A 26,358-nucleotide genomic window follows, 5' to 3' on the forward strand; every position below is an offset into this window, starting at 1 on the left:
CCTAAAGGTGTTTTCAGACCGACCTTAAATTTTGAAGCCAGAGAAGATATCAACCCTTTATAGAGGGCAGCTCTGCTAGGAGGCAAATGTTGCCAGGTGTATAGCATGTTTTAGCATATACATACAGTTAAGGCAGAAGTCCACCGCACCTGCAAAGTAAGTGTGTATATATATATATATATATATATATATATATATATATATATAGCTGCAAGGGGTTTAAGAAAACAATATCAACTGATCATTTTTATTATATAATACAAGTAATTATTTAAATATACATTCACCCCTGGATATAACATACACTTAATCATGACTGAAATAAAAAGTAGTAATAAAAAAGATATATAAATTTCCATGTTCACTGATAGTAACAAGGTTTAAAATCAGACTACAGAAATTAGTGCAATTCCAAGGCGCTTACTAATGCTGTAGATTGTTACATTTGGTTAGTCTGATTTATATATTTTGTTGAATATAAAAATGTTATTTTGAACTTAATTTTCAAAACAACACAGTTAATTATTTTTGTTTTGCTAAAAAAGTGTGTATTTTACATCGTTGTTTGTTATTTCTGATTATTTCCAGTATGACCATAAAAATTAAGGTTACATAATCACAATTATTTTGCCAATTTTTTTTTATTGGAAAAGGGGTTGAATGGCAATTTTTGGTCATTCAACCCAAGTGAGATCTGTCTACCGAGGTCAATCGATTCAGCAAGCGACGTATATTAAAATTGTGGGAACACCAGAGCCAGGTTAACCGCTACTTTACTTGATACCATTGAGCACAACACACCGCACCAGTCATGTCTGATCTTACAACCCCAAACAACTCTCTTTACAGTACATTAGATAAACATAGCGCAGCACTGGTAAGAGGGATCTGGCCAAATAAAAGAGTGAAACGATAAAGAACACCTAGTACACCCTGGCTTCCTTACATGTTGCTGTTGATTGTTTACTTTCCTGATTTCTGTCCCACCGGTGACATCATCAACGCTAACATAGCGTGATGGTGTTACCAGACACGCTGCAGCAGGGGGACAGAGGCCAGCGAGTGGTAAAACCGAAAGTTACATTGTAATTATGGTGCTGTGAATTCCTGGATGACTTCCAGTGGCAGTAAACATAGTGGAGGTGTCTCCTCCTGCTCTGCACAGGTCGAGATAGAATGTTAACAAAGTCGTGCACATGATACGTAGCCCTCCTGGGTGTGCTTCTATAAATAGCATGTCGAAGGCTACGCTCCGAGAAGTTCCGAGTGATCAGTGTGACTGGCAGTCATCCAGGAATTCACAGAACCATAGTCTCATTCCTTCCTGACTGCCAGTGGCAGTAAACAAAGCTGATGACTGATGCCAGCAATATCATGAGAAACACAGTACTCACCCACCTCCTTGGAGGTAGCGGAAACCAAAGGAAGGATCGTCGAAGCCAGGTTGGACTCATGTCCCACATCAATACAGTAGAAAAGTAAAAACGTGCATGGTGTTGCCCAAGACCCTGCTGTACAGATATCCCCCAGTGGCACACCTCTCATTGTCCAGGGCTTAGACACACTCCTGGTAGAATGGCCCATAACACCTGAGGGGGTAGCTGCCTCCACAGATTCCTAAGCCAGCTCAATAGCACTCACAACCCAATGCGACAGCCTTTGTTTTTATAGGGCTTTCCCCCTTTTCTGCCTACTGTGGCACATGAACAGCTATTCTGACCGGAAAAGAGTCTCTGTAGTCATGATGTACAGCTGCAATGCCCAGACAGGATACAGTGTGTTCGCCAACCTCTATTCATCCAACTGGAATGGGGGCAGGCAGTAGGCCGCCAGTTCAATTGCTGAGTTCATGTAGCCCAGGGGGCAGAACCTTGGGAAGAAAGGTGATGGTTGGCCATGTCACTCTGAAACCACCTGCCTTCTAACGGAGGCAAGTTGGGCAGATGGCCCAAAAACCTCAGTGGGGCATCACACGTTGGCTCAAAGGGCAGCCCACTCAGGGCCCTCAATAACGGTGGGAGGTCCCAGGCTACTGCCAGCCTCCGTAAAAGGGGCACAGCCTCTTTGCACCCTGGAGTACCTGGGACACTATCCTGTGTGACCCGATCCATCCACTTTCAGTGCCGTTGTGCCTGGCTAAATTGCCTGCCAACTGCACCTTAAGGGTTGATGCCAGCCATCCAGCCTTTAATAGGCCCTGCAGGTATCTGGGGTTGCAGATGCCACCGGCACCCTTCAGCAGCCACACTGTGTGGAGAAGATGCCGTGGAGATGGATGCCAAATCTGCCCCCAACTGGGAAACCAGTTCTGCTCTTACTGGTAGCCAACACGACCCTCCGTCCAGCAGTGGAAACCAGACCCTCATGGGCCACTTGGGGTCCACTAAGAGGACCCTCAGGGTTGACAATCTCACCCGATGGAGAGTGGGCAGAAGCAGCGGAAAGGGGGCAAATTCTTACAGCAGCTCGGCCGGCCATGCGTTTCCAAGGGCATCCATTCACAGTGGGATGTTGGCCTTTGCGAGGGAGAACCACAAGGGACAATGCACACTGCTTCTTGAAGCAAAAAGATCAACTTCGGCCCTGTCAAAGCCATCCCATATCTGCTGCAGCACCTCAGGATGCAATCTCCATTCCCCTGGGGGAAGCCTGTGGCAGAATACATAATGTGCTACTGAGTTTCTAGTCCCCTGTAGGTGCATAGCTCTGATCAATGCAAAGTGAGGGTATGACCAGGTCCATAGCCTCTGAGCCTCCCTTAGGCACACATGTGGCATTATACATCAGGAAATATATTAAATGCTTCTTTAACTGATATTCTGAGCCGACAATTTCGATTGAATTCTTTTGTCATGTCTTACAGTAATTTAATAGATAAACCATTTAAAGTGTTAATGAAAGGGTTTCTTTCAAGTTCCAGTCTCTCATCTGGAAAGAATAGGGGAGAAAAAGCTTAAAGGTTTAAGCATAGAGCCTTCCTTTAAAAACCATTTACTTTCCTCGTGAGGGTACACATGAGTTTGACTTGTGTGTCTGGTCATTTAGATTCTGTGCATTTATTTTAATACAGTGTGTTGGTCCCATTTTACATGCGTTATGCTCCAAAACAAACACAAAATCTCAGTGGTGGCATACACATTGAGAGACAAGCCGACTCCATAATTTTCTCTGGCCCCCTTCCTGATCGGACCCCATGATGACATGTTTGGTTGCATGTCTTCAACAGAACAGCTGGTTGTCTAGGTGGTGTTCAAAAAACAGTGTGAGCTACGTTGATAAATTAAAGACTTTTGGGGAAAAACCTGGTAAGAGGAACTGCTTCCATCACACTTCAGATGGTTCAGCTCCTCTATCTAGGAATCTCTCCAAATTTACTATTCCTCCCAGTAATTTTTAAGGAGGACTAAGAAATTTGGTACCTTTTACCACATCCAGACAGTGTCTCGCCCATAACATCATAATAATATAATTAAAATTGGCATAACTCTAATTTAGTTAAAGTTAACATAATTAAATGTTGTTTATTGAACATAATATCTCTCTCTTCAAATAGTTAGTTTGAGAATTACTTGATTTGTGATGATCAAATTGATTTAAGTTGTCTTACAGAAGCTTTGGTTCAACAAGATAATCATGTTAGCATTAATAAGGCACTTCCCTCCATCTATTTAAAATTTTACCTGTCCAGAAAGTCTGGGCGAGGAGTGGAGAGTACCAACAATCATTCAGTCTGATTTATTGATTAGTCCAAAGTAACCTAATGGTTATAATTCCATTGAACATTTAACCCTTTGTTACCCAATCTAAGTTAAAACAACAAAACCATGTTACATAAATAAACTGAAATTTCTTTTATTTAGGATTATCTTCAATTCTTAGATTTTTACCCTTATCAAATTTTCTTCTTAGAAATTTCCCATTGCATATTCCATGTTCTACAATGCTGTGATTGACTGGTGGCATGTCCAGGGTATACCTCACCTCTCACCCTATTACCTATGCACATTATGGGAAAAAACAAGGATAGATGGATGGACAGACGGACAGATGGACGGACGGATGGATGACAGTTGTATCTTAATATTTCATAGCTGAATAAAGGTTTAGTAAATATAAAACTTATACAGAAATGTACACATGGCCCTTATTTCAGTCTTGTGCTGTGGGTCCCAGAGCAAAACCCCTAACCCTAGATTGCTCCCTGTGTACTACCCAGTGTGGCATACACTTATCCCTAAGGGATGGGTTAAGTGCATAGAACAAATTCCCCCATGAGCCTATAAAGGGATGATTATTTTCTTGCAAATTGTTTGTCTTAAAATTATGGTATTTTTAAACTTAAGTCTGTAGTGCCATCTGCTGCTCCTTTACATGAAATACACTCTAAAGAGGAACAGGGTTAAGTGTTATGCTAACACCTTTACTAATAAACTTTTAAATGTTAATTCAAACCATGAGTTTAGTAACAATTTATGATCACTTAATAAACATTTTGCAATACTGTGTTGCAGTGAAACACTTGGATGCATCACTACTTTGCCATGCTTTTGTTTTGTTGGGGGATTTCTTTGTTTCCAATGTTGCTTTAAGTCAAACACTAGGGAGAGCATTTAAAGCTTAAATTTTGTTTTCATTTAAAGCATATCTTAATTAGAGAGACACAGTTGTGGACTATAACCATCTAACATTCCCTGCTGTAGATTTCTCCTCACCTCAACACACATTTAAATAGGAAACATTTTGGCAGGGAATGCGGAATTAAGGTCAGTTCTGACTTAAGCAGAAAACATCTAAATTAACTTTGTCTTTATCCAAATTTGGCACAAATCAAACTACAAATTATAACTACAGAAATTAATTGTACATATATAAAATGCAATATATTATAATTTAACTTCACTTTAAGAGATACCTCCCATTTTCACAAGCCCATCCAGACTTACTAGTATACTGTAAGCATATTCAGCACTAAACATTAACAGTAGCTGATGAGGTTCAACTCAAGGTCAAATTCAATAATATGTTTTTTAAACAAAGACATTGACTGGTGGCCCCTCCAGATTAGCAGATTTCTAGCATTTTCCGTGCTCTTTGTCTATTCTATGTGTATTTTTTTGGGTTTAATGAATGGAAGCAAGAGCATTAGATAAGTTGGTTGATTTGGTTTATATCTAGAATGTGAAAGTTTGAATAATATAAATATAATGCAATGTTAAGCTTTTTTTTTTCATTCCATATTACAGACAGCACTTGAATGCAGCTTCTCTAATCCTCACTAATCTGAATGATGCATCGTTACATAAGACCCGACATCTGTGGACAGAAACTAGCTTTTCTACTAAAAAGAAATTCCTGAATGCCGTGCTTTTTTCTGAGACAGGATGACCATTACAACTTTTCAGAAGGTTACCCTAATTTCATGCTCTGTTCTTTGTGTGTCTCTCTTCCTCCCCAGGATTCTTCTACCTAGAGCGAAAAATGAGAGGGGGCAGTCTGAGGGTAAGGCTGTTTATCAGGTTATCGTCCATCAACATCCATCCTGCTCTATCTTAAGTCTTTCTGTTGTGTTTTTTCAAATCATACTATAGAGTGTTTTTTTCCATTTAAAAATCCTTTATACTGTAGATGTTTTTGCTGTAGATGTTTTTGCTGTAGATGTTTGTACTGTAGATTTTACTGTAGATGTTTTTGCCAATATTATGTCTGACAACATAATATTGGCAAAAAAAGATCTAAAAAAGTTAAAATTTATGCCTTGATCCAAAGAAATAAAAGAACAAAGGAACAAATTAATCTATACAGAAAGGATTCAAAGTCAACTTTAAATCTTTTGGTCTCTATTGGGTCACAGTAGGAGCTTTGATCTAAACAAGGAGAAACATATAAAACCGTTTTAAACCCCCCAAAAGAGTAATCAATCTCTTAAAATAAAATGAAAAGTAAAGACTGCCTTAGCTAAGGTTCATGATTCAATATTAAGAAATAGTAGGAGATAGATATGGGCTCTACATATACATATATATGGTATATTCTGGAGACAGGTAGTCAGATTGACTAGAAAAGAGTTATATAAATTAGTCCACTTAATTAATATATGCAGCGGTAAAATAATCAGCGGTCACTGAAAAAAATCAAAAAGTGATTCTGAAAAACTCTTATATAAATAAGTCATTTTAAATTGCAGTCTTTATTTTGATGTTATTTCAAGTCAGAGAACCGATCAAGATTCTCCTTGTTAGTTTTAAGCTAAAGATAAAAGTGTGAGTGTAGGTTTTAATAAAATTATCTAATTTGAGATTCTAATGTATATTTAATTAACAAATAAACGTATTTTCTGTCTTTTCAGACGAATGTTTCAATAAATCTGAGCATATAATAAAAGTGACTCCCTATGAGAAGAATCACATTTATTTATTTTTTTTTCATGTCAACTTCAGTCACATAAGACAAAGAATAAATTTGATGCCCAAACATCTATAAAATCAAGAAAACGTCATCTGAACTATAGATCAAAGAGCTTGAAATAGAGCACGGAATGTAGTAGGGCATAATTCAGTTTTCCCAAACAATATTACTCACGAAGGTTGTTCAGTGATAATTAAATTATAGAGAATTGTAGAGAATTATAGAGAATTACAATTAAGGTATTGCTATGCTGAAAATCAAAAAACAAGCCAAGTTTTCTAATAACTTCCAACAAATTACAAATTAAGTCACCTCCTTATTGCAAACAATGAGGACGATCTTTTTTAACACATACTCATCCAATTTTTAAAGCATATGTTTGCTTCATCTGTTACTGATGACCATCTCCGCAGTCCTAACATGGCCACAGTCATCTGGTTAAAGGAAAAAGGGCAGATCTGTTTATCGATCAAAAACTTTGTAAATACATGAACCACTTATATAATACAAGAGGGACATTTGCAACCAGATATGATGGGATCAAATTTAACAAAGTGTGGTGTTAAGTTTTTGTTTGGGGATTAAGGGTATTTCTTTATTGACATTGCTGCATTATGAAGAGCATTTTCAAAACAAAAAAAAATGTTATGAAAGTAGCTAATTCCTTAATTAGTTAGTTTTTATTCATGAATTAGTACTTCATACCAAAACATCATAATGATGATAATGTCATTGCCCTAATGTGTTTGTGCTTATGTTGATATTTCCTACATGATTATGGAGTTTTTAAGGTTAATAAAAAAGAGGAAGAAAGTGCCTAGAGCAGAGGAAAACAATATAAGCTTCCATTGAATATCAATACCTACCTATTCTTTCTTCTTGATTCATGTCCTTCAGCAGTAATTTGCCACGGGGTGGGATACACCCTATAAAAGCTCTTACACAATCAAATATCAACTCAAAGACAAACACACAGCCACACCTAAAAGCAATTAACCGGGACCAATTGGCCTCATTAACGTTACACACAGTGATAAAAAGTATTGAACAAATAGAAATATGGCAGTTCTTATTAAAGACTTTAGACTTAGATATTTGATGAATAACTTTAAGCAGTAATTGAGTAGCTGTCTTTTATCTTCTGCAGTTGGACCTGGGTTTTACCCTTCAAGGCGGCACCAATTATCAGTTTCTGATGACCCAGAGCTGTGGGAACTGGATCCTTCTCGCTCCCTCACACACAGTCTTGAAGCCATGGCTAAAGTGAAAAGCATTGGGCAGGGCAAGAAATACAACCTAATGGCTCAAGTCATACCCATATATGGTTTTGGGATTCTGCTTTACATCTTTTATATAATGTATAAGGTAATCACTACAACACTAGAAGTATTAATCCAAAGTTATACTCAGTTAAACTTCATGTCTGTGATGTCAGCGGTAATAACATCAATACAAATAAAATAAAATAATAATAATAAAATAAAATATCACTTTTCTGGATACTGCTCTACTGAAGTAAACCTAACTTTCTCTTTTCCTCAGCTAACCTGTAAGGGAAGGATCAATAAATCTCAAAACTATTCTACAGAGAGGACAATAAACAAGTCAAATACAAATGGTAAGTTCATTTAGACAAATAAGGGGTGCTAAATAACATGTGCAGTTTTTAGCATGTACAATAAGGGGTTGTGTTGCAGGTAATTAATAAAGATTGCTGCAAAAATGTAAAGATGTACAAACCTTCTGAAGATCAAGTTCATGGTGTTTATTAACACTAAGTTTATTCTATACCTTATTTTTTTTCAACATTTTGATTGTATAGATTCAATGTGGGAGACAATTCAAATGTTTAAAAACAAAAAGCAACAGTTAAGCAAGCTGCAACACATAAGAGCACAAGCCTAAAGCCAGACTCCCTCTAACCATGTCAGCAGTAAACAGTGATTTTGAAATCTTTTTAATCTACTAACATTGTTTGAACATTAGGTTTTTTTTTTTTTTTACTTTCACAGTTTATTTGACAGCATGATTTTCATTAATTGTTTTAGCCACTGAACATGAACTTGCTAGGCTTCAGGAGAAACTTTTGCAAACAGAGATGATGTTAGAGAGAATTGTCTCAGGCAGAACTCATCATTCTTCAAGGTAAGAAAGACCCCCACCATTGCCGTTTCCGTGTACATATGTCTGTCTTAATTTTAATTGGAAATTATGAATTTGAACCAACAATATCAAGTTATTGTTGTCATTGCGTCTCTATTCATGTAGCCTGGCCAGCCAGACTGACTTACACCATATATAGGTATATTAATCTGGAAGGACGCTGGTAGATCCAGGCAGGACAGGGCAGGACTTTATTCCCCAGGTGCACAGTATTTATATTGTTAAAACACTTTACAGTGCAGTATTTTATTTGTTTATTTTTTAACTCTTCACTATTATGTTATTCTTATAAACATATGTGTGACCATTTTTTCTATCATCTTTTTAACATCAGAATTTCCCCATTGTTGGACAATAAAGGATTTTCAGTTTTATTCTATTCTATTAGTCAGTGGAAACAGGTTAAGACTAATCACATAAAGAAGTGATGCAAAAATGTCATTTTGAAAAAGAAACGTTTTTACAAAAGCCAGCAGTTAAAATGTTAAATGTATATCAAGTTCATTCAGGACATAATAAAGGGCACCATTAAAACATCACTCAGTTATGGCTGCAATCTTCACTTCAACGATTACAAAAAATAGCTGATGAATTACTAGACTCACTTAAGCCCCGTGTAAGTCAGTCTGGCTGGGCAGGCTTCCGTTCTTGGGTCAATTTTTTCTCCTGCATGTTTTAGATGTTTCCCAGCTTTCACACACCTGTTATCAATTGATAGCAGATTATCCGGCTTTGCTGAACTGCAATCATCTGAATCAGGTGTGCTGAAGCTCAGAAACATCCAAAACATGCAGAGCAGTGTGCCTTGAGGACCAGGGTCGAAAAACACTGATCTAATGAAACATCTATAATGAAACTGTCATGGTTTTGGTTCTGTTAAAGTTTTCTTTTTGAGTTTTCATTGGTTTCATTTCCATTTTGTGTTATTCTAGTTGTTTCTGGTTGTATTTGAGTGTATACGTATTTCTTGTTTACCCTTTGTTGCCCCCCTGTGTAAGCCTCCTTCCCCTAGCTCCATTCTAGTTGCTTCCATCATCAATTGCTCCTTGTGAGCTCATAAGCCCCGTCTTTGATCAGTGTCCCATTTATACCCCTCTTATGCAGTTTCTCAGTGCTCGTTCCTCGTTGTCCTCATGTGTGTTTTCCCTGACATCTCCTGTTTTTTGGTTTTGCTGTATTTTGTTTTTGGACTTAATCTTCTGTTACATTTGGATCTACATTAATTCACCAAAAGCTCATCTCTGCCTCCTACCCTCTCTGCATTTTGGTCCTCTTCAAACCTCCATTCAAAAACAATATAAATTTTCTTATGTCTGCTCCACATTTGATGCAGTAAGTGTAAGGGTGTCTAAAATCTTGTTTTTTTCTGTAATTTACAATATTTGAAGTCATCATCAGGACTATACTTTATGAAGCTTAAGCGCAGAGAGGATGCAAAATACACAGCTGTTGTTATAGAAAGAGACTTAAACTTTAGCTTTACAGAAAAAGTCTAATACCAACTTTAAACATAGCCAAAGTAAAGGGTTTCTTGACAAAACTGCACAGAAAATACCTGTTGATTTTTTGTTTGTTTTTTTGTTTGTTATTTATTTTATTTTCATAGGCTAGATTATTTCATAACATTCTATCAGAAGTTGGGGGGTTAAAGCAGGACCAAAGCACAGCCAGGAGTTAGCAAGCAACATTTTGATTCAAAGATTTAATGTTAAATAAAAACCAAAAACCAAGGCCAGATGAGGACAGCTGGAAAGCTTGTGCATGATTTGATGGAAGAAATCAGCAAGCAACAATGAAAACCAAGTAGCTAAACGCTTAGGATGTTAGATAGGTGACATGGAACCTCAGCTTACCTGAGAAACACACAATCTCTTTTTCAGCTATAAAAAGCCTTAATTTAATTGGTGATTTTGGTTTGGGTGTTCTATCTTTGGGATTAATTTTTGGTCTGAATGAGTTCATGGGTTTAAAATAGACCTGTATGTTATGTTTGGAGAAACCATCCCGCTATCATCTCAACCCCCACCCCCATGCAGGGGACCAAACATCTCGCCTGGTTAGCCAGGCCACAAATGCCCCTAATGACCTCCCTTTCAGAGGCATAGACCAATATTGAATTGAAAAAGCTTCCTAGATGGTAAGTGAAACGTCTTCAAACTTGGAAACAAAGTCCAGTGGATTGTTTTTTAACTTTTTTGGAAATTTGGAGAAAATCCTTCTGTTTCTTCCAGAAAATCGAGACACATATGGAAATACATTAAATCGCATCTGTCTGATTTATCCTGTGTGGTAGATGGAAGGTTGTTCTGGAACTTGTTCAAAAGAAACAGAAGCACACTCATCATGATTCAAATGGCATAACACCTAGTCCATAAAAGACTTAAACAACCCAGGAATGTGTTGGGTGGGTCTTTGATTTGCAATTGAAATTAAAATTTAGGATATGCTTAGGAGGATGGTCCTCCATGGTGCTTGAAACGTTAGCGCTCGAACTACCTATTGCTCTTATGTGAACTTGCAGAATTGACAAAGACTCCTGGATAAGTGTTGAAATGTTTTCAGAAAAACTGAACCAAGGTTTGGTTGAATCTATATTAAGCCTGTTTTGTGGTTGCCATCATCCAGGTAACTGAGAATGTACACAGGCGATTTTTAAAGTTTAGGAAAAAAATAAATGTCTCATTTTGTCATAATTTATAAAGAAAAAAAAAATCAGGAAACAAACCAAGTTGAGTTTCTAATCAAAATGAAACGCAAATCTTAACCTATTCTAAAAGGGAAATTACTGTAAATGTTGCACAGGCCTTCAATAAAGCAAAAAAAAAAAAAAAAAACACAGTGTAAGTGGACTTTACAATTCCAATTTCTTCAAAACATTTAGGCTGACCTGCATTGATTCACAGGATTAAGCATTAAATAGGATTAAGATTTATGCTAACACAAAATCAAAGTTTAAATTGTTTTCTGTACCTCCAACTCCTACCATGGTTCAAATGCTTAATTAGCTGCAGACATTATTCTATCCTGTAGAGTGGAGTGTTTTGGCTTTTTGGCACCTGCAATGCATTCTGGATATTCTGGCAAGATCCTTATTAGTCCTCCTCCTCTACTTTCTTCGCAGGAGATCACACATTTGCCATTATGCTTAATGAAATAGAAGGTTTGAACTTCCTCTTTCACATTACCCCTGTTCTGCAAACCAAAATATCTCCTCTTTAGCTCAATGTGAATTTCAGGTTTAGGTTAGCGTAATAGTTCAGCATTAGAAAAGTTCCACTTGTGAATAACTGCCCCATAGAACTGTTAGATATTATATGTGGTCACCAGTAAAAAAGAAACAGCAAAAATCCATAATTGAAAAATAAAGAAATAAAATCAAACGCATAAAAATCAAAAGAGAAAATGCATAATGACATGTTAGAATAATAATAAGAATATGCAATGTTTATAGTTATATTTCTGAAGTTATTGTGTTAACTTGTGCTGCTTTATAGTGGCAGAAGGCGGAAGAGTAAAACTTCAGTGTCAAAGAAGGAGGAAAAACTCCTGAGGCAACTGCGACAAATCACACTACTGATCGAAGAGGGTCGCCTTGAGGGAGTCTCTCCTGAGATGGAGGCAGAGGAGGTCCCCTACAGTGCAGATTGGGAAGGTATATTCTTAAATTTAACTCCTCCACCCAAGGCAATAACTTTGTTCGAGCAGCAGGGTTAGCCTCTGGTGAAACCCTAATAAAAACCATATTTTTATTTTCTATTTAAATTTGACTATTTACTATGCCTTATTAAAACAGGGTATCCCGAGGAGACTTACCCAGTGTATGTTGACCCTTGTGATAGACATAAGTATGAGACCATCAAGCTGGAGGATTACCCCTGCCAACCCACTGCTGAAGCCCTTGCAGAGAGCATGGTGCAGGAAGATGAAGAGATCCTGGCCAGGAAACTCTCCATTGTGCATGAAGAAGATGAGGAGGAACCGGAAAATAAGGATGAAAAACATAATTTACATAAAGAAGAGGAGGATGATGAAGAAACTGAGGAATTAGAGGAAGAAGTGGAGATAACAGAAGAAGACAACAAGCATGAATATGTGCAGGAAGAGGATGAGGAACAAGAGGAAGCTGAGAAAAAACGATTGCTCGGTCCTGCTACTTCTGTCTTTGGGAGAAAGCAGGAAAAAATTGGTTTTGAGGTGATGAAAGAGCTGAACCTTAACAGTGGAGGAAAGAAGCAAATAACCTTCAGCAACAAGAAACATGTGTTCCACTACCCCAAAGAGGATACCTACGAGGAATACGAAACAGAAGATGGGATGGAGCAGGAGGATGAGGAGGGGACAGACGCAGAAGAGGAAACTGATGATGATGATGATGATCCTCTGATGGAGGCAGAGAGTTTGCAGTTTAGTTGCGAAGGCTCTTCAAATTTAGAAGAACAAGCTGAGGAAGTCAACGAAGAGTATTTGCTTACTTTATCACTAGTGAAAGATGAAGCTAAGATACATGCCGACGGCTCCAAAGAGGTTGGACGGAATGGCCTGAGGATGCGAAACCGAAGAGAAAGATAAAATTTTACAGCAAAATCATTCAATGAATTAACAGGTATAATGCACATGTAAAGTCCAAACCAGTACTTAATTAAGAAATTATGTAATTTCAAAAATAAAAACTGTCTTCTCATGATATTGTAATTTTTTGGTGTAGTTTACCTTTTCTCTGGTATACTCCCAGTAAATTGTCTGTTCAGGGTTCATCCCATCTAATGTTCAATGACAACTGGATAGATTCCAGCTCCACTATGGCCCCACTACCACACAAAGGTATAAATACAAAATGGATAGATAATCTAGATAAGGTTGGACACATTTGCAGTAATCATGATCAAATTCATTTAATTTGTAAACTCATGAAATTAATGTGAATAAAGAAGTTTCATAAAGAGGAAGGTGTTTTTTTAACATATTTTTCTGATGGATCTAAATAAACATTGGTGGATTTGTTTATAGTTGTTTACATATCACACATTTAGTAAATAGTCAAACTTATCTGTAATGTGTGTGTAAAATCTTATTTAACAAAGTATTTTTGCATTTTACTGATACAAGAAATAATGTGTACCATACAAAACTTTTATTTCAAAGTACAAAGTTCAACCTTTATTGAATTATCAATTATCACTTACTTATTTGTTCCTACCACAGCCTGTGCCCACCACCTTACTTTTATCTTTAGCAACAACAAAAAAGCTTTAACCTCTCCCTGGCACACATATGTATTGCCACCATTCTGTAACAAAGTCAACCTGCCTTAATGGTTAGCGACTATAAAGGCGCTCTATTCTGTGGTAAATGACATCAGCCAAAATGGAGAAATAATAAGAAGAAAAAAACTCCAACCAAGATGCAACAACCTGCTGCTAAGTTATTCAGTAAAAAGCTTAATAAAAGGACATCGCTCACTACATTCTACAGAATTTAAAGCCAGCACCCTAATAACATACAAACATACACCAAATTATTTGCTGGAGCTTTCACTGGACTGTTTGGTTATAAAAAAAATTAAATAAAAAAAGGGATATTTGGCTCCCTCTTGTGGTTCTATTTGGTTTAGTTTAGCAGTTTGGATTATACTGTGACATTATGGGTAATGCTCTAAAAGCATTACAGATTATTCCAAATCCTCCTCTGCAGGGAAAAGATATCAAAAGCATTTTCTGGTAAGAGCCATTACCAAAGTAAATGGCCATCATTTTGTCAGAAAATACATGCATCATTATTTGGTTTTTAAATAATATTCAACCTAATTCTCAAAATGGAGAGTGTTTAGAAATACCAGAAGAAATTTGATAACATTCTTTATTTCTGGAAATGTTTATTTTTGCTATTATATATTTCATTTTGTATCATTACTTGTTTATGTGTACAGAGGCATGTTCATTGTGCCTTGTTTTAATCTGTAAATGTCCATCACAGATTAAAATCAGGCAGCTTCATCCCCCACGAGATTCATACTGAGCCAAATTATTTCAAGTCCAGTAAAGAGCTTGACTTGAGGTGAAGAAACGTTAGTCTTTGGGTGATTCTTTTGTTTTGTTTAACTAACCTTATTTATTTATTTGATCAGGGACAATGTACAGAAACATTAAACTATCATAGATTAAAGATGTACTGCACAGTATTCTAGATTCTCAGCAGGTTTTCATTTGCAGAATCTGCGGCACATTGGAAAGGTGAGAAAGCTCAAGATAAATTAAATATCCAGATAAAAATATATCTCATGCAAAATAAATGATAACATAATTGGCTAATTAAAATCTGTCCCTTTTGTCTCCATTTTTTTTTTTTTTTTTTTTTTTTTTTTTGTGAGCATGGAGATTTTTCCATTCCTCTACTGTATAACTTCTATTACAAAAAAAACAGACCGTTTTGTATTTAGCGATGTTATATTTCCTCCTGGTTGTTGTACTTCTTCTAATAAACTGTTTTGTGAAAACAGAAGGACATGTAGGACTGCTTTAATCCATAGCAAATACCCCTTTTCATTTTCAGACTGGTTTTCAAGTTGGTCACTAATGGTAATAACAATTTTTTTTAGTTACTATGCATCTTTTTTTAATCTCTTGTCAAACAAAAAACACACAAACACACCTTTCCTGGTCTGAGATGTATTTTTGCATAAACGCATCATCTAGTGCAGTGTTTCCCAACCTTTTTTGACTTGTGCACCCCTTTGGGCATTTTGTCTTACCATGAGTACCCCTCTCAGTCAAAAGTATTGATGATTGTCCAAAAGGGGAACGTCCAATAACTCAGTGTTTTTCAACCCTGGTCCTCAAGACACTCTGCTCTCTATGTTTTGGATGTTTCTGAGCTTCAGCACACCTGATTCAGATGATTGCAGTTGAGCAAAGCCTGATAATCTGCTATCAATTGAAAACAGGTGTGTGAAAGCTGGGAAACATCTAAAACATGCAGGGCAGTGTGCCTTTAGGACCAGGATTGAAAACCACTGCGAATAACTGATTATAAAATAAAAACTATTTTACTTAATCTTTTTAACTTGAGCATCCAATTCTTGGGCATTTTATGCTTTCCATCTCAAATAAATACAAAATAAATATGATGCCTAGAAATTAGTAAGGAATCAAAATAAATACAACATCAAATCATATTATAAACCTGTATTTAAAAAACTGGAGCTCCTCTGAGTAACTCCCCTGTACTCATTTAAACTGGATGAATTGGGAACAAAATATAGAATGAAACTGATAGTCAGACTGACTTAATTAGTTTTGTTATCATTAAGACACCTGACTCAGGTTGGTGACATAATATTTGACCATGCAAAACACAGATTTGCCTTCACTTTGCCTCAGAAGGGCTAGATTTATCCTCAAAAAAGTGAACCTTTACATGAAATTTTGTCTTTATAATGTTTTTTGTTGTTGGCATTCATATAAATATACTGGTGTTATAAATAAGTAAATGTTTGATTGGTTTTTGGTATAAGTCTACTTTGAATTTACAGTCCCCCTGGACATAACTTCACCAGCCGCCACTGCACTTGAGCTGCTTTAATGAACTCCGATAGCTCAGTGTGAAAAACAGCTGATACAATGCGGTTCTCTATGCTGTTCCTCTGCTTGGTTTGGATGTGTGTCAAAGCTGAAAGAAACTCAAAGAAAATTTTACCTTTTAGTTAATAAAAGCATGTTTAATTTTTTAATTGGGTCCTCACAAAACAAAATAGATCCCAGTCCTATTCTTTTTTGCTATCTAAGAAATAAAATATTAATATACCCCTTGCAATGCACTCACGGACCACTAGGAGTATGCACACCCTGGTTGGATATCACTGATCTAGAGGCATGCATTAGAGACTAGAAATCAGCAAACCCTGTGAAGATGGGTTCAGAAGTGATGTATTTTAATATTTTTTCAGTCCACAATTGCTTTCTCAGACATTTCTGTAATGCTGGATCTGTTACTGTGTATTTGTGACACTTCTAATGACTTTTGAAGCATTTATTGGTTGGAAGAAACACTGTTCAGATGCTTTAAATTCTTTAGAAAGAAAGAAAAAAACCAACAGAATCCACAATCTTTTATTTGACATACTGTAAGTTTATTTTCTTTTCATGATCAAATGACTTTTTTTTTTAACCACCAGTGTAAAATTGTACACCATTTACTGTACATAATAATGAGAGCTCTGAAACCAGATCATGACAGAACCTTTGGGTCCTAGACACATAAAAGCAGACTTTACAGCAGGTATCAACCATTTGGAAATAGAAATTTCAAAGAGAACACAACTGAGTACAAGAATAGCATATTTGTTAAGGATCTTTTCATAACCCACAGTAACAAAAATGGTGTAAGTGGCTGTTCTTTGCAACCACTTGTAGCATTTTGTTAACGGTTGTAAAATAGAAAATCTACTACTTTACATTAGACGACAAAAGATTCCACCCTTAAAGTGTCATGTACAATATTTTAAGTAAAAATGCCAACAGTGTGTGATGTACTGATTTACTGCCAGTTAAATATGGAATGTACAGAAATTCTTTATGGAGCATAAAGATTTTGAAATATGTCCAAAAAAAGATATGTTTTAAAACAAAAGGTGGATTTGCACTCTTTGTTGGCAGTAAGGTGATTGTAGCTCATATGCTGTTAATAATTAAGAGACTTTGATGGACATAAGCAGATTCTTGCTTGGCTCAATATATACTTACGGAGGGACCAAAACTGAAACTTTATCCAGCATTTAGCACTTTGGAATTTAACATCTCAAAAATATTCTGCAATCCCCTGTGTTTACCAGTTCTGAACATATGCTTTAGGCAAATAAAATTTAGAGAAATACTTTCAGTGAATGTGAGAACATTAAAAAATAAATAGTAGTTCAAGTTCAAGCCATTTTGTTGCTAAACCTTAACACTGAACTTTGTCTTCAAAGGCACAATAAAGTATGTACAGTTTTTTTATCTCTCTATTACGTAATTCAAAGTAAAGTGCACCATCATCCTGTACATTCACATTTAACTGTGTGATATAATATGGTAGACAGCACAGCGTAACATGCCTTTGCCCTTTTGGAGTCTGATTCTTAATGGATTCTTTTGGAACCAAGCGATTTTCTAGCGATGATGATTCATGTTTGCAGCAACGAACAGCCAGTACTGATAAAATTGTTACAAATTACGGTAATAAAAGAAATTAGCATGCATGAATTATGGAAAAAGAAAAATGATGTAATGAGCATGTTTTGTTTTGTGTTTTTTTTTTTTTTACAAGATATAATTCATGCATGATATTTATGTTTGAGGATGTGCTGTAGACGGCTATCCGTTGAGCTGCTCAGACATAGTCCAGTGTTAGCTACAATTTACAGGGAAGGAAATGTTAAAATCATATCGCTACTAAATAAAAAAAAAAGGGTACATGTTTAAAATGCAATTGCAGAATACTAAATTATATTTCTTTATATAATTCCTTTGATCTTTCTTTTCTTTTTTGTGCTTTTCTTTTACGGATCATGACCATTTACCCCCTTTTTGCCCTTAGGCAATCATAAACACCTAGAAAAAGAAGCACACAATGTATTTTGAAGTATGCAGAAGTTCAAAGGTACTGGGTGATTTTAAGAGCTCAAACTGACCCAAGGGATACACAAGCAACCCTCAAGGACAGATGAACCAGCTTTTGTCTAAACCTCTGAGTTGAGTCTATTCACAGGCAAGTTTACTGTCAAAGCTGGAGAGGGCAATGGCAAAGGCTTGCAGTGCACACATTGGGTAGTTATAGTCCATAGTGAAGACATCCTCTGCCACACGGCCGAACTGCATCACAATGTAGTCAGCTGTCAAAAAAGGAAACATTTACTCAATCTGCACCAACTTACAAAAACTACAAAAACTGTAGAAGTTTATGTTTATCAACCAGAAAGAATAGTGAGATTTAATACAAATTACTAAACAGTGGCATAACTGGCCAGGTTTTCACTCTGGTTTCCATGTGTCAATCAAGACAGTGAGTAAAAGAAAGCATAACAGACCAATCAGACAACATTACCAACACCTGGGTTTATCAGGTTATGTTGAGCAGTTGCTTGACATATGGCTTGCAGATATCACAGGTGCGTAGGTATGTCATGGGTATGTAAAGACACCCACACAAAGCTTGTGTCATCCCACAATATGTTGTAAAAATTAAGTTCCATGTGGTTGGAAACTATAAAAGAGGAAAACGATGTCATGTGTACACCCAAAATACACTCCATGTCAAACTCTGTTAAGTGCTGGTAATGCTGTCTTATGTAAAAGGAAGCCTCTTTGCCTAGTGACTTTTTTCTTCTGTCAACAGGACTGTTGCTCCCGCAAGGCCACTAAATAAATATGGCATTTAATGTGCAATGCATGAAAGCTCCTTGCAAAACTCATTAAGTTGAGAATTTAGTCTAGATAAAAACAAATTAAATGACTACACACTGACGCTTTTTTGTAGCTACTAAAAACCTTAAGTAGTTTGTTTTTGCAGGATCTGTCTCTCGCATTCTTTCTGACATTGATGCTTGCAGACAGTTATTTTTGGACACAGCTGTCCAACTAAAGCATTTCAGCTGTGTCTGAAAATTTTGACCTTTTTGCGTCTGAAATCTTTAGACCATTATACAGACTTTAATTATTCTCTTGTGTACCCGTTTCTTTTGCTGCGGTTTTTTTTAACCATTTTCCTGTTGTTGATGCAGTTTAGTCTATCATATAGCTGTCAAAGATGGCCTTACATTTAGCTCCTATACTACTTTTATATAGAGCTGTGTTCCTGGTTGACTTGATTACAGCAAGGTGTGCCCCAGTCATATAGCCTGGCCAGCCAGACTGATAAAGCATGCATACATCGTATCAACCTAGTAAAGAGCTGGTTGAGCTCAATTACAAAGGTGGGACCAACACGGTCAGCATCATCAGGTTAAAACCAATCAGATAACTACAGATGTGACACAAAAACTCAGAGCAACGCACTCTGTTTTTGTGGTTTCTGTTTAACATGTCGAGCTGTGGAAGAAACTCTCCAGTGAGCAATTTCTGACGGTTTATATCTGCGGATATAAAGTGTGCTCTCTATCAAGTTCTTAATTTTGCCTGCAACATTGCTCCATTGCGGTCGCAGCATGTCATGCTAGCAGAAAAGCCCTGCTGTAGTATGAGTAATTCTGGCGTTGGGAGTCGCGCATCATAAAGAAGCACCTTCCGAAGTCTGATTGGTCCAGCCAGATCTGGCCACAGTCAATGGTGTTTTCCAGACTGAATTATGTTCTGTGCCATTCAGTCTGGCTGGCTGGGCTAGCAGCCATCAACCTGTCAGCACCATGCTCAACAGTTACCATGATCTGTTAAAACTCCATCTAATTTTAAACAACATTTTTGTGGAATATCCTGTATCAATTTTTTCACTGTCTGCAGCAACATTTTTCTTTAATCATTCTTTTCTTTGCAGCAGCTTTTCTCTTGACATTGTATATTTTTGACTTGTCATTATTTTGGAAAAACACCACCTCTTCTGATTAATTTACTAAGATAAAATTTAAGCCCCGTGGTGAAACCTACTTTGTAAAGAGGAAAAACAAAAAGGAGATCAAACTGTGAAATTCACAACATCTTATTCTGAGTGCTTTACTGAAAACCATCTTTCCACTCTCTACTGTACCAAAGTTGAAGGAACTTACGGTCGTTGTCGTGAATGATTTGAAAGTTTTTCACAGAAGCTTGTGTGACCCTGCCATGGAAGTTCAGAACATAGGACTGAGTGTCATCATTCCACACAGGTGTCTTGTTGTGAAGTTCAATCACAGTTTCTGTGTTCTTGTTCTGCCACCTTGCCAACAGAGATTCATGCTCCTGAAATGAAGAGCAATCAAACACCTTTGGAACTAGGCATCAAAGTTGTTTGATCAATTACAAAATTATTAGAAAGACTTAAATAGCTTAGCACATGTGTGGCAGTATATTAACTCTTACATTGCGCGGCCTAATGGAGACTCTCTCATGATCCATGTTCATTCCAGGAATAATGACGCTCATCTTGCGTGGTCCTTTGAATCCTAAAACATTGGTTTCCTGGATTGAAAAGATAATAAACTACATAAAATCTAGTAGGAGGACATTTCATCAAAAATATGAGACACTGATCATGTTTGAAACTTTTTTTTTCAATCAATGTAGTAAATAAGATTTACAAAAAGCCACATTAAGATTAATCATCAAATAGAAAAGGATTGATTGTTTGAGTAAATAAAGCCAAACAAACACATATTTAAACATTTTTTAGTGACATTAAATGAACATTTATTTAGGCTAAGAAGCTATGGATATGGATTGAATAAATAAATGCAATCCTCTTTTTAAATTTCACCTGTTTTATAAATACCTATATTATAGCTTTTTTTGTAATATAGGCTTCTTTTAGTTGGATAAGAATGAATTAGATAAATAGTTGGTATTTTTAATTGTTCTTTTCTTTCTATGATCCCAGGTCCGTTACTTTCTGCAGTATTTTAAAAGTAACGTAAATAGAAATAAGGTTAACAATTGTAAACAATTTGAAGATATATTAATGATGTAATGATGACAGCCAAGCCATTATACTCACATAACAAATGGCAGCTAGCTCTTGGCGAAGATTGCTGGCGTCTAGGCTGGTAGTGCCCTTCATGGGGTTCAGTCCGTTGTCATAAACGGTAAACTTGGTACCCATGAGGTTTGACCTGCAAAAAAAGCATTAGGCAATAAAGTCAAAAAGAAGTTTCATGTTTTTAATCACTGTATATATTTATCAAAACCATAATAGCCTTTTAGGAGTCATTTTATAGAATGTAGAAGTGTGAAACATAAGATCGGACAGCAATTATTTAAAAATTATCTAAAAGAGCCTTAAAAAGGTAATTATTTCCTTAAACTTACATTTGACAACAAATTCTGTTTCATTCTTTTTTACTGACCAACTCATTTTACCTAATTTTAAAGTGCAAAATTAAGAAAATGTGGCTTTAAATATTGTTGTAGAATAAATTTAAAAAAATCAAAATTGTGAAGCCTGTATTTCTGTTCGACCTCCTTTACTGCGATACTCCCATAAAATTCTAACCACTCCCTTCAGAAGTCACCTATTAGTAGGTCTACATTTTTTGAAAGGCCTCAGCAGTTATTTAGATAACATTAGGGAACAAACATTATCATATGGACCATTTCAGGGTCATTTTTTTTTTACCTTGGATCCTAAGAGGGTTAAAGAAGCAGCTCAAGAGAACCTTGTGGAAGATGGCAGCATTGGAGATGCCAATCCTGTCAGCTTCCATAGTGCAGACTATAGCTGTATTTTTTCATCTTAATAGACCATATAAATTATCATAGTTTGAATGATACATTCTGCAGAGGGAGAATGATCGATGATGAAGTGGGATCACACCTCGATTTGAATGCCTACACTTGAGGCACCACCTTTTTTGAGAATATGAAAGTACATATTCAAGGCTCATTAACAACCAAAGACAAATAAATACAAATAAAATAAGATGTTTAAAAGCATTCAATAAAAAAAAAACATTACTTAAATTCAAAGAGTCAAATATAATTTAAATATAAATAAATTTGCCTTATTTACCAGTCATTGCTACACATAAATACAATCAAAACATGCACACTATATATATTCAGATATATATATATATATATATGAAAGAATGATCGCAAAAAGGAGGAATTTAACTTTGCGTTATTGTTTCTATATCTACAGCTTAAAAACTACTGCCTGTGTATCTCTCTAAAAGTCACTCATCATTAAGGCTAGTCCTCACAAGGACTCTTGAGTGAGTGTTCATATAAGTTTAGATCTCAATCATTCAAGCAAGATTGAGACTGTAGAGGTTTGAGCAGCGGACAGACGAGCTCTGAAGATTAAAAGGCTCCGCAGAGCCATGTTTGATTACTCTGCAAAGGAGTTTCCATGGAGCTGCTGCATTGATGTTCTCTCTGATGTTGACATTATAACTCAGTTCAAATAAAGCAACAGATAAAACAATAATTTTTAATAAATAAAAAAGATCACCTAACATTTTAAAAAGTAAAACTGATGTGGAATCTGTCATAGTTTTTTTTTTATTATTTGATATTTTTGCTAATATGTAATAAATACACCCCAAAAACCTTTACTATCAAAAGTTTCTAAACATACAGTAAAAATATGAAATAAAAAATGTTTATTGTAAAAATGTATATTAAATGTATATAAAAAAAATCAATCCTAATATTAGGACAGGAAATTAAGTAGGTAGATAAAACATTCTTCCATATATTTTCTTATCCCTCATTATCCTGATATGAGAAACTAAACAGTTTTCTTACATTTCTGCATTTATCAAGTAGACTTTTGTTTTGTATAAAAAAAAAAATGAAAATACAGAAATTAACCAGACTTTCAAAGATACATATCAATCTTGGTTAGAACCCAAAACAAATCTGTTCACTATTAACTACATACCAGGTGTTTCTATTTTATCAGAGTATATAGAGTACACTCTATAGTGCAAAATATCTAGGGAATTCACCTCAGTTTTCCAATGAAGCTCTCCCCACCACGAGACAGATCGGTGGGATCAATGGAGATGAGGTAATTGGAAGTTTTACTCTTTTTCCTTTTCCTTCCAGCTAACAGGAATACCTGTAGAATTTTAGGAAAGAAGAAGAAATACAGTCGAATAAGCATGACGGTTAAATCCAGTAATTAAGATAACATAAATGTTTTTAAAAAAATTAAATGTTCTTTTCATTGAGAACACTTGTTCTGCTGCTGCTGCTCTTCTCCTCTCACCTTCTTCCCATCCTCCCTCTCCAGGTGAAGATAGTAGGTGGGATACATTCCTCTGTCCATGCCTTTTTTGTCCCTGGTGATTCTGCATTTCACTCTGACGCCCTGTGGGGCGGGCCGCAGAGAAAACTCCTCCAGGTCCTCAACATCGATGGCAGGTTCATTTGTTGGCGGGGTGGGTGCTGAAGCCACCTCCTATTAGAGGAAACAGTATTATGTATTAAGATTTTTTAAAAAGATAAAAAAATCGGGTCAGGCAGTGTAATAAGCCTGGAGATCAAACTGCCCACAGGGACAGAAAATGAGCACACATTGCTTAAAATAAAGATCCAGTGAAGGAAAGAGGATTGAGCTGATTGAAAAGGAAGGTAAAATGAGGAGAGAGCAAAAAATGTCCTAATAGAAAGTTAAAGCCACAGACACTGTTATCGCATATAAACAGAGGCGTCATGTAACAAAGTACAAATACTTTGGTACCTCACTTAAGTAGAACATTTGGCTATCTATACTTTATTGGAGAAGTTATTTTTTTGACAACTTTTTACTTCTACTCCTTACATTTTTTTTTTGCCATTATCTCTACTTTCTACTCCTTATATATTAAAAAATAGACTTATTAGTTTTGTTTCATTTAAGCTCATTTTCATTATGGCCTGTTGGTATTTAAAAAAAGTTAAAACCATCAAAATAAGTTGTTTCATCCAGACAATTAATTTCTTTGTGGTTGGTACGTTTTTCAAGATGACGCAAAGCTAAATTTGACACTGTTACCATTAGTTATAAAATTAAGAAACTTAAGTATACGGAAGTTATTATGCAGAATTGTAGGGAGATGTCCGTTTTATAGGGTAGCACAGTAATCAGTATAAAGTTTAAAGCATAGGTTCTTAATATTTTTTCCTGTTATGACTGGAGTCGTCGACTTAATTGTACAAATGTGAGTGTGCAGGTGCCTGTCTCTGATTGGTTCCTTGAAGACGACAGAGACGTCCAATTGGTGGCCTTCCGGAGGTGACGGATATAAAAGCTGCAGATGAGAATTTCCTGCTGACCATCCTCAGCTCATCTCAACCACCACACTGTTTGTCTGTTAACGCCACGTAAGAGTAGAGTTTGTAGTATTGAGCTGTCGTTTAAATTTGCTTAGTTTTCTCATGTTCTTAATTAGGGAGGTAAGATTTTGTCATTTGATTAATTTACTTTTAATTAGGTACGTTTCGGTTAATGTTCAGATAGTTTCCTTTTGTTTGTTGTTTTCAGCATTATAGCTCACTGAAGCCATTTGCTCCATTAGTAACATATTAACCAAAAATACATCTTTTTGAAATAAATAACATTATAAAAAGTTCATCTTCGTGTGTGTTGGCTGCTTGGGATCTGAATAGGATGGAATCTTCATGCTATGATCCGGCCACCCTGAAACGTGTCATAACATTTACTTTTAAAAATTGTGCTTTTACACTTTTAGTTGGGCAAAAAGCTTAATTTGATACAAAATGATGCCGTATTTACCTTGTGCCAAAGGAAGTAGGCATTCTTTGGGCCTGTAACTGTGATCAAACACTAATTATGTAACCACATTATTTAAGATGAACAGTTTTAATTTTTAACTGCAAATCAGATTTACACTTGTTATGTTATCTGTTTTGTAATGAGATTGCTTATTTAGTCAGCCTTTTTACTTAAAAAGGTCTTTATTCACAGATTCGTGCTAATTCATCAGTCGTTGTTTTTTATGTCAAATTAGATGTTTAATTAGAACTTAAGGGTTCTCTCTGGAATTGTTTTATAGCAGTAATCATATTCCACTAATACATATGAAAAGAAGTAAACAAAAGAATACATACAAGCCAGTTAATATCCCAAAGGAAGGTAAGGACCTTAAATGTCCGTATGGAGATGCTACATACATCATCCTGTGGTAAAAAAGTATCCTCATATATGCTGTGTCTTTGCTGTGGAGCAGCATCACAGACAGAGAGGCCAAGCAGCTGGATAAGCTGGTGAAGATGACTGGATCGGTGATTGGAGTGAGCCTAAAGCCCCCAGGCACCGTTCTGGAGTGGCACATGATGAGCAAGCAGCTGGTCATCAGGGACAATGCCAACCATCCACTTTACCACATCCTGGTAGAGCAAAGCAGCAGCCACTGTGGATGGCTGATCTACATGTGATGCGGACCGAGAAGCACAGGAGGTTCTTCCCTCCAACAGCCATCAGCATGTATAACAACTCAGTCAATGGCAGAAGCTCCTGAGGTGGTTGTGTGTGCTGCCCCCTGATAGCTCACATGTACAATGTGGTCAAGACTGAGGGTCCTTTAATGCTTGGTTGCTGTTGTCGTTGTTAGGTATTTGTTGTTTGTCTGTGTGGTAAATGTCTCCAAGTGGGGAAGCTGATTGAACAAAGCAGTTCAATCAGCTCCCTTTCTATGCAATTAATTTGTAACTTCGAAAGGGCTGTATTTCTTCACTGGATTCACAAATCTGATTGCACTGGAGTGGGCTCCAAAATTTCAGTAGATGGGAGAAATTTACCTCTGTTATATGTGCTGTTTTAGCAACAATAATAAGATATAGGGAAGGGATAAAAGAGATATAGGAAACGCAATTCTTTTATTAATTTTGCTGTTTTCATCATTGTTATACGTAAAAGAAAATACAACTTTCAGTAAACCATTTGTGACTGGTTGGAATAAAAAAAAATGCATTTGTAAAAATCACGGATGTAAAAGTGTATCAGATTATAAAATGATTACTTAGAGTCATATAGTTTTTATTTTGATGGGAAGAGAAACACTTAAACATGATTTATCCTATCTAATATCAGTTAATAAATAAAGAGAGCATCTCTGTTTACTCTTTTTGTATTTTTCTACTGATAGGTGCTGGTTGTGTGCTTACTTGGCACCTTCTCCTCTTT

At 36.2% G+C, this 26,358-nt stretch overlaps 2 protein-coding genes across 5 annotated transcripts in view; one reads left to right on the plus strand and one right to left on the minus strand.

Annotated features, from left to right (window-relative positions):
• The first annotated feature begins 5,285 nt into the window (after positions 1 to 5,285).
• Positions 5,286 to 13,252, plus strand: ric3a (RIC3 acetylcholine receptor chaperone a). Its single transcript, XM_038283742.1, has 6 exons — positions 5,286 to 5,499; positions 7,553 to 7,770; positions 7,948 to 8,023; positions 8,454 to 8,550; positions 12,063 to 12,220; positions 12,362 to 13,252. The coding sequence occupies exons 1-6, from the start codon at positions 5,382 to 5,384 to the stop codon at positions 13,135 to 13,137; spliced, it is 1,443 nt and encodes a 480-aa protein (XP_038139670.1). The 5' UTR covers positions 5,286 to 5,381; the 3' UTR covers positions 13,138 to 13,252.
• Positions 13,253 to 17,920: 4,668 nt separating this feature from the next.
• The window catches only part of tub (TUB bipartite transcription factor), a 61,431-nt gene continuing 52,993 nt past the window's right edge, over positions 17,921 to 26,358 (minus strand). For all 4 annotated transcript variants that reach the window (XM_038283899.1, XM_038283898.1, XM_038283900.1 and 1 more), the window contains exons 7-12: positions 23,440 to 23,631; positions 23,177 to 23,289; positions 21,223 to 21,337; positions 20,592 to 20,690; positions 20,300 to 20,471; positions 17,921 to 18,433 (exon numbers count right to left, since the gene is read on the minus strand). In XM_038283899.1, the coding sequence (XP_038139827.1) occupies positions 18,300 to 18,433; positions 20,300 to 20,471; positions 20,592 to 20,690; positions 21,223 to 21,337; positions 23,177 to 23,289; positions 23,440 to 23,631 (825 nt within the window). In that variant the 3' untranslated portion in view covers positions 17,921 to 18,299. The remainder of the gene's footprint in view (positions 18,434 to 20,299; positions 20,472 to 20,591; positions 20,691 to 21,222; positions 21,338 to 23,176; positions 23,290 to 23,439; positions 23,632 to 26,358) is intronic.

The sequence above is a fragment of the Cyprinodon tularosa genome, unplaced genomic scaffold (genome assembly GCF_016077235.1).
Source record: "Cyprinodon tularosa strain WSP-4 unplaced genomic scaffold, ASM1607723v1 ctg197, whole genome shotgun sequence".
Lineage (NCBI taxonomy): Eukaryota > Metazoa > Chordata > Actinopteri > Cyprinodontiformes > Cyprinodontidae > Cyprinodon > Cyprinodon tularosa.

Coding starts and splice junctions, on each gene's coding strand:
- ric3a (XM_038283742.1), top strand. CDS start 5,382: ATGACCATTACAACTTTTCAGAAGGTTACCCTAATTTCATGCTCTGTT. Junction 7,771..7,947: donor TCTTTTATATAATGTATAAG/GTAATCACTACA, acceptor TCTTTTCCTCAG/CTAACCTGTAAGGGAAGGAT. Junction 8,551..12,062: donor AGAACTCATCATTCTTCAAG/GTAAGAAAGACC, acceptor GCTGCTTTATAG/TGGCAGAAGGCGGAAGAGTA.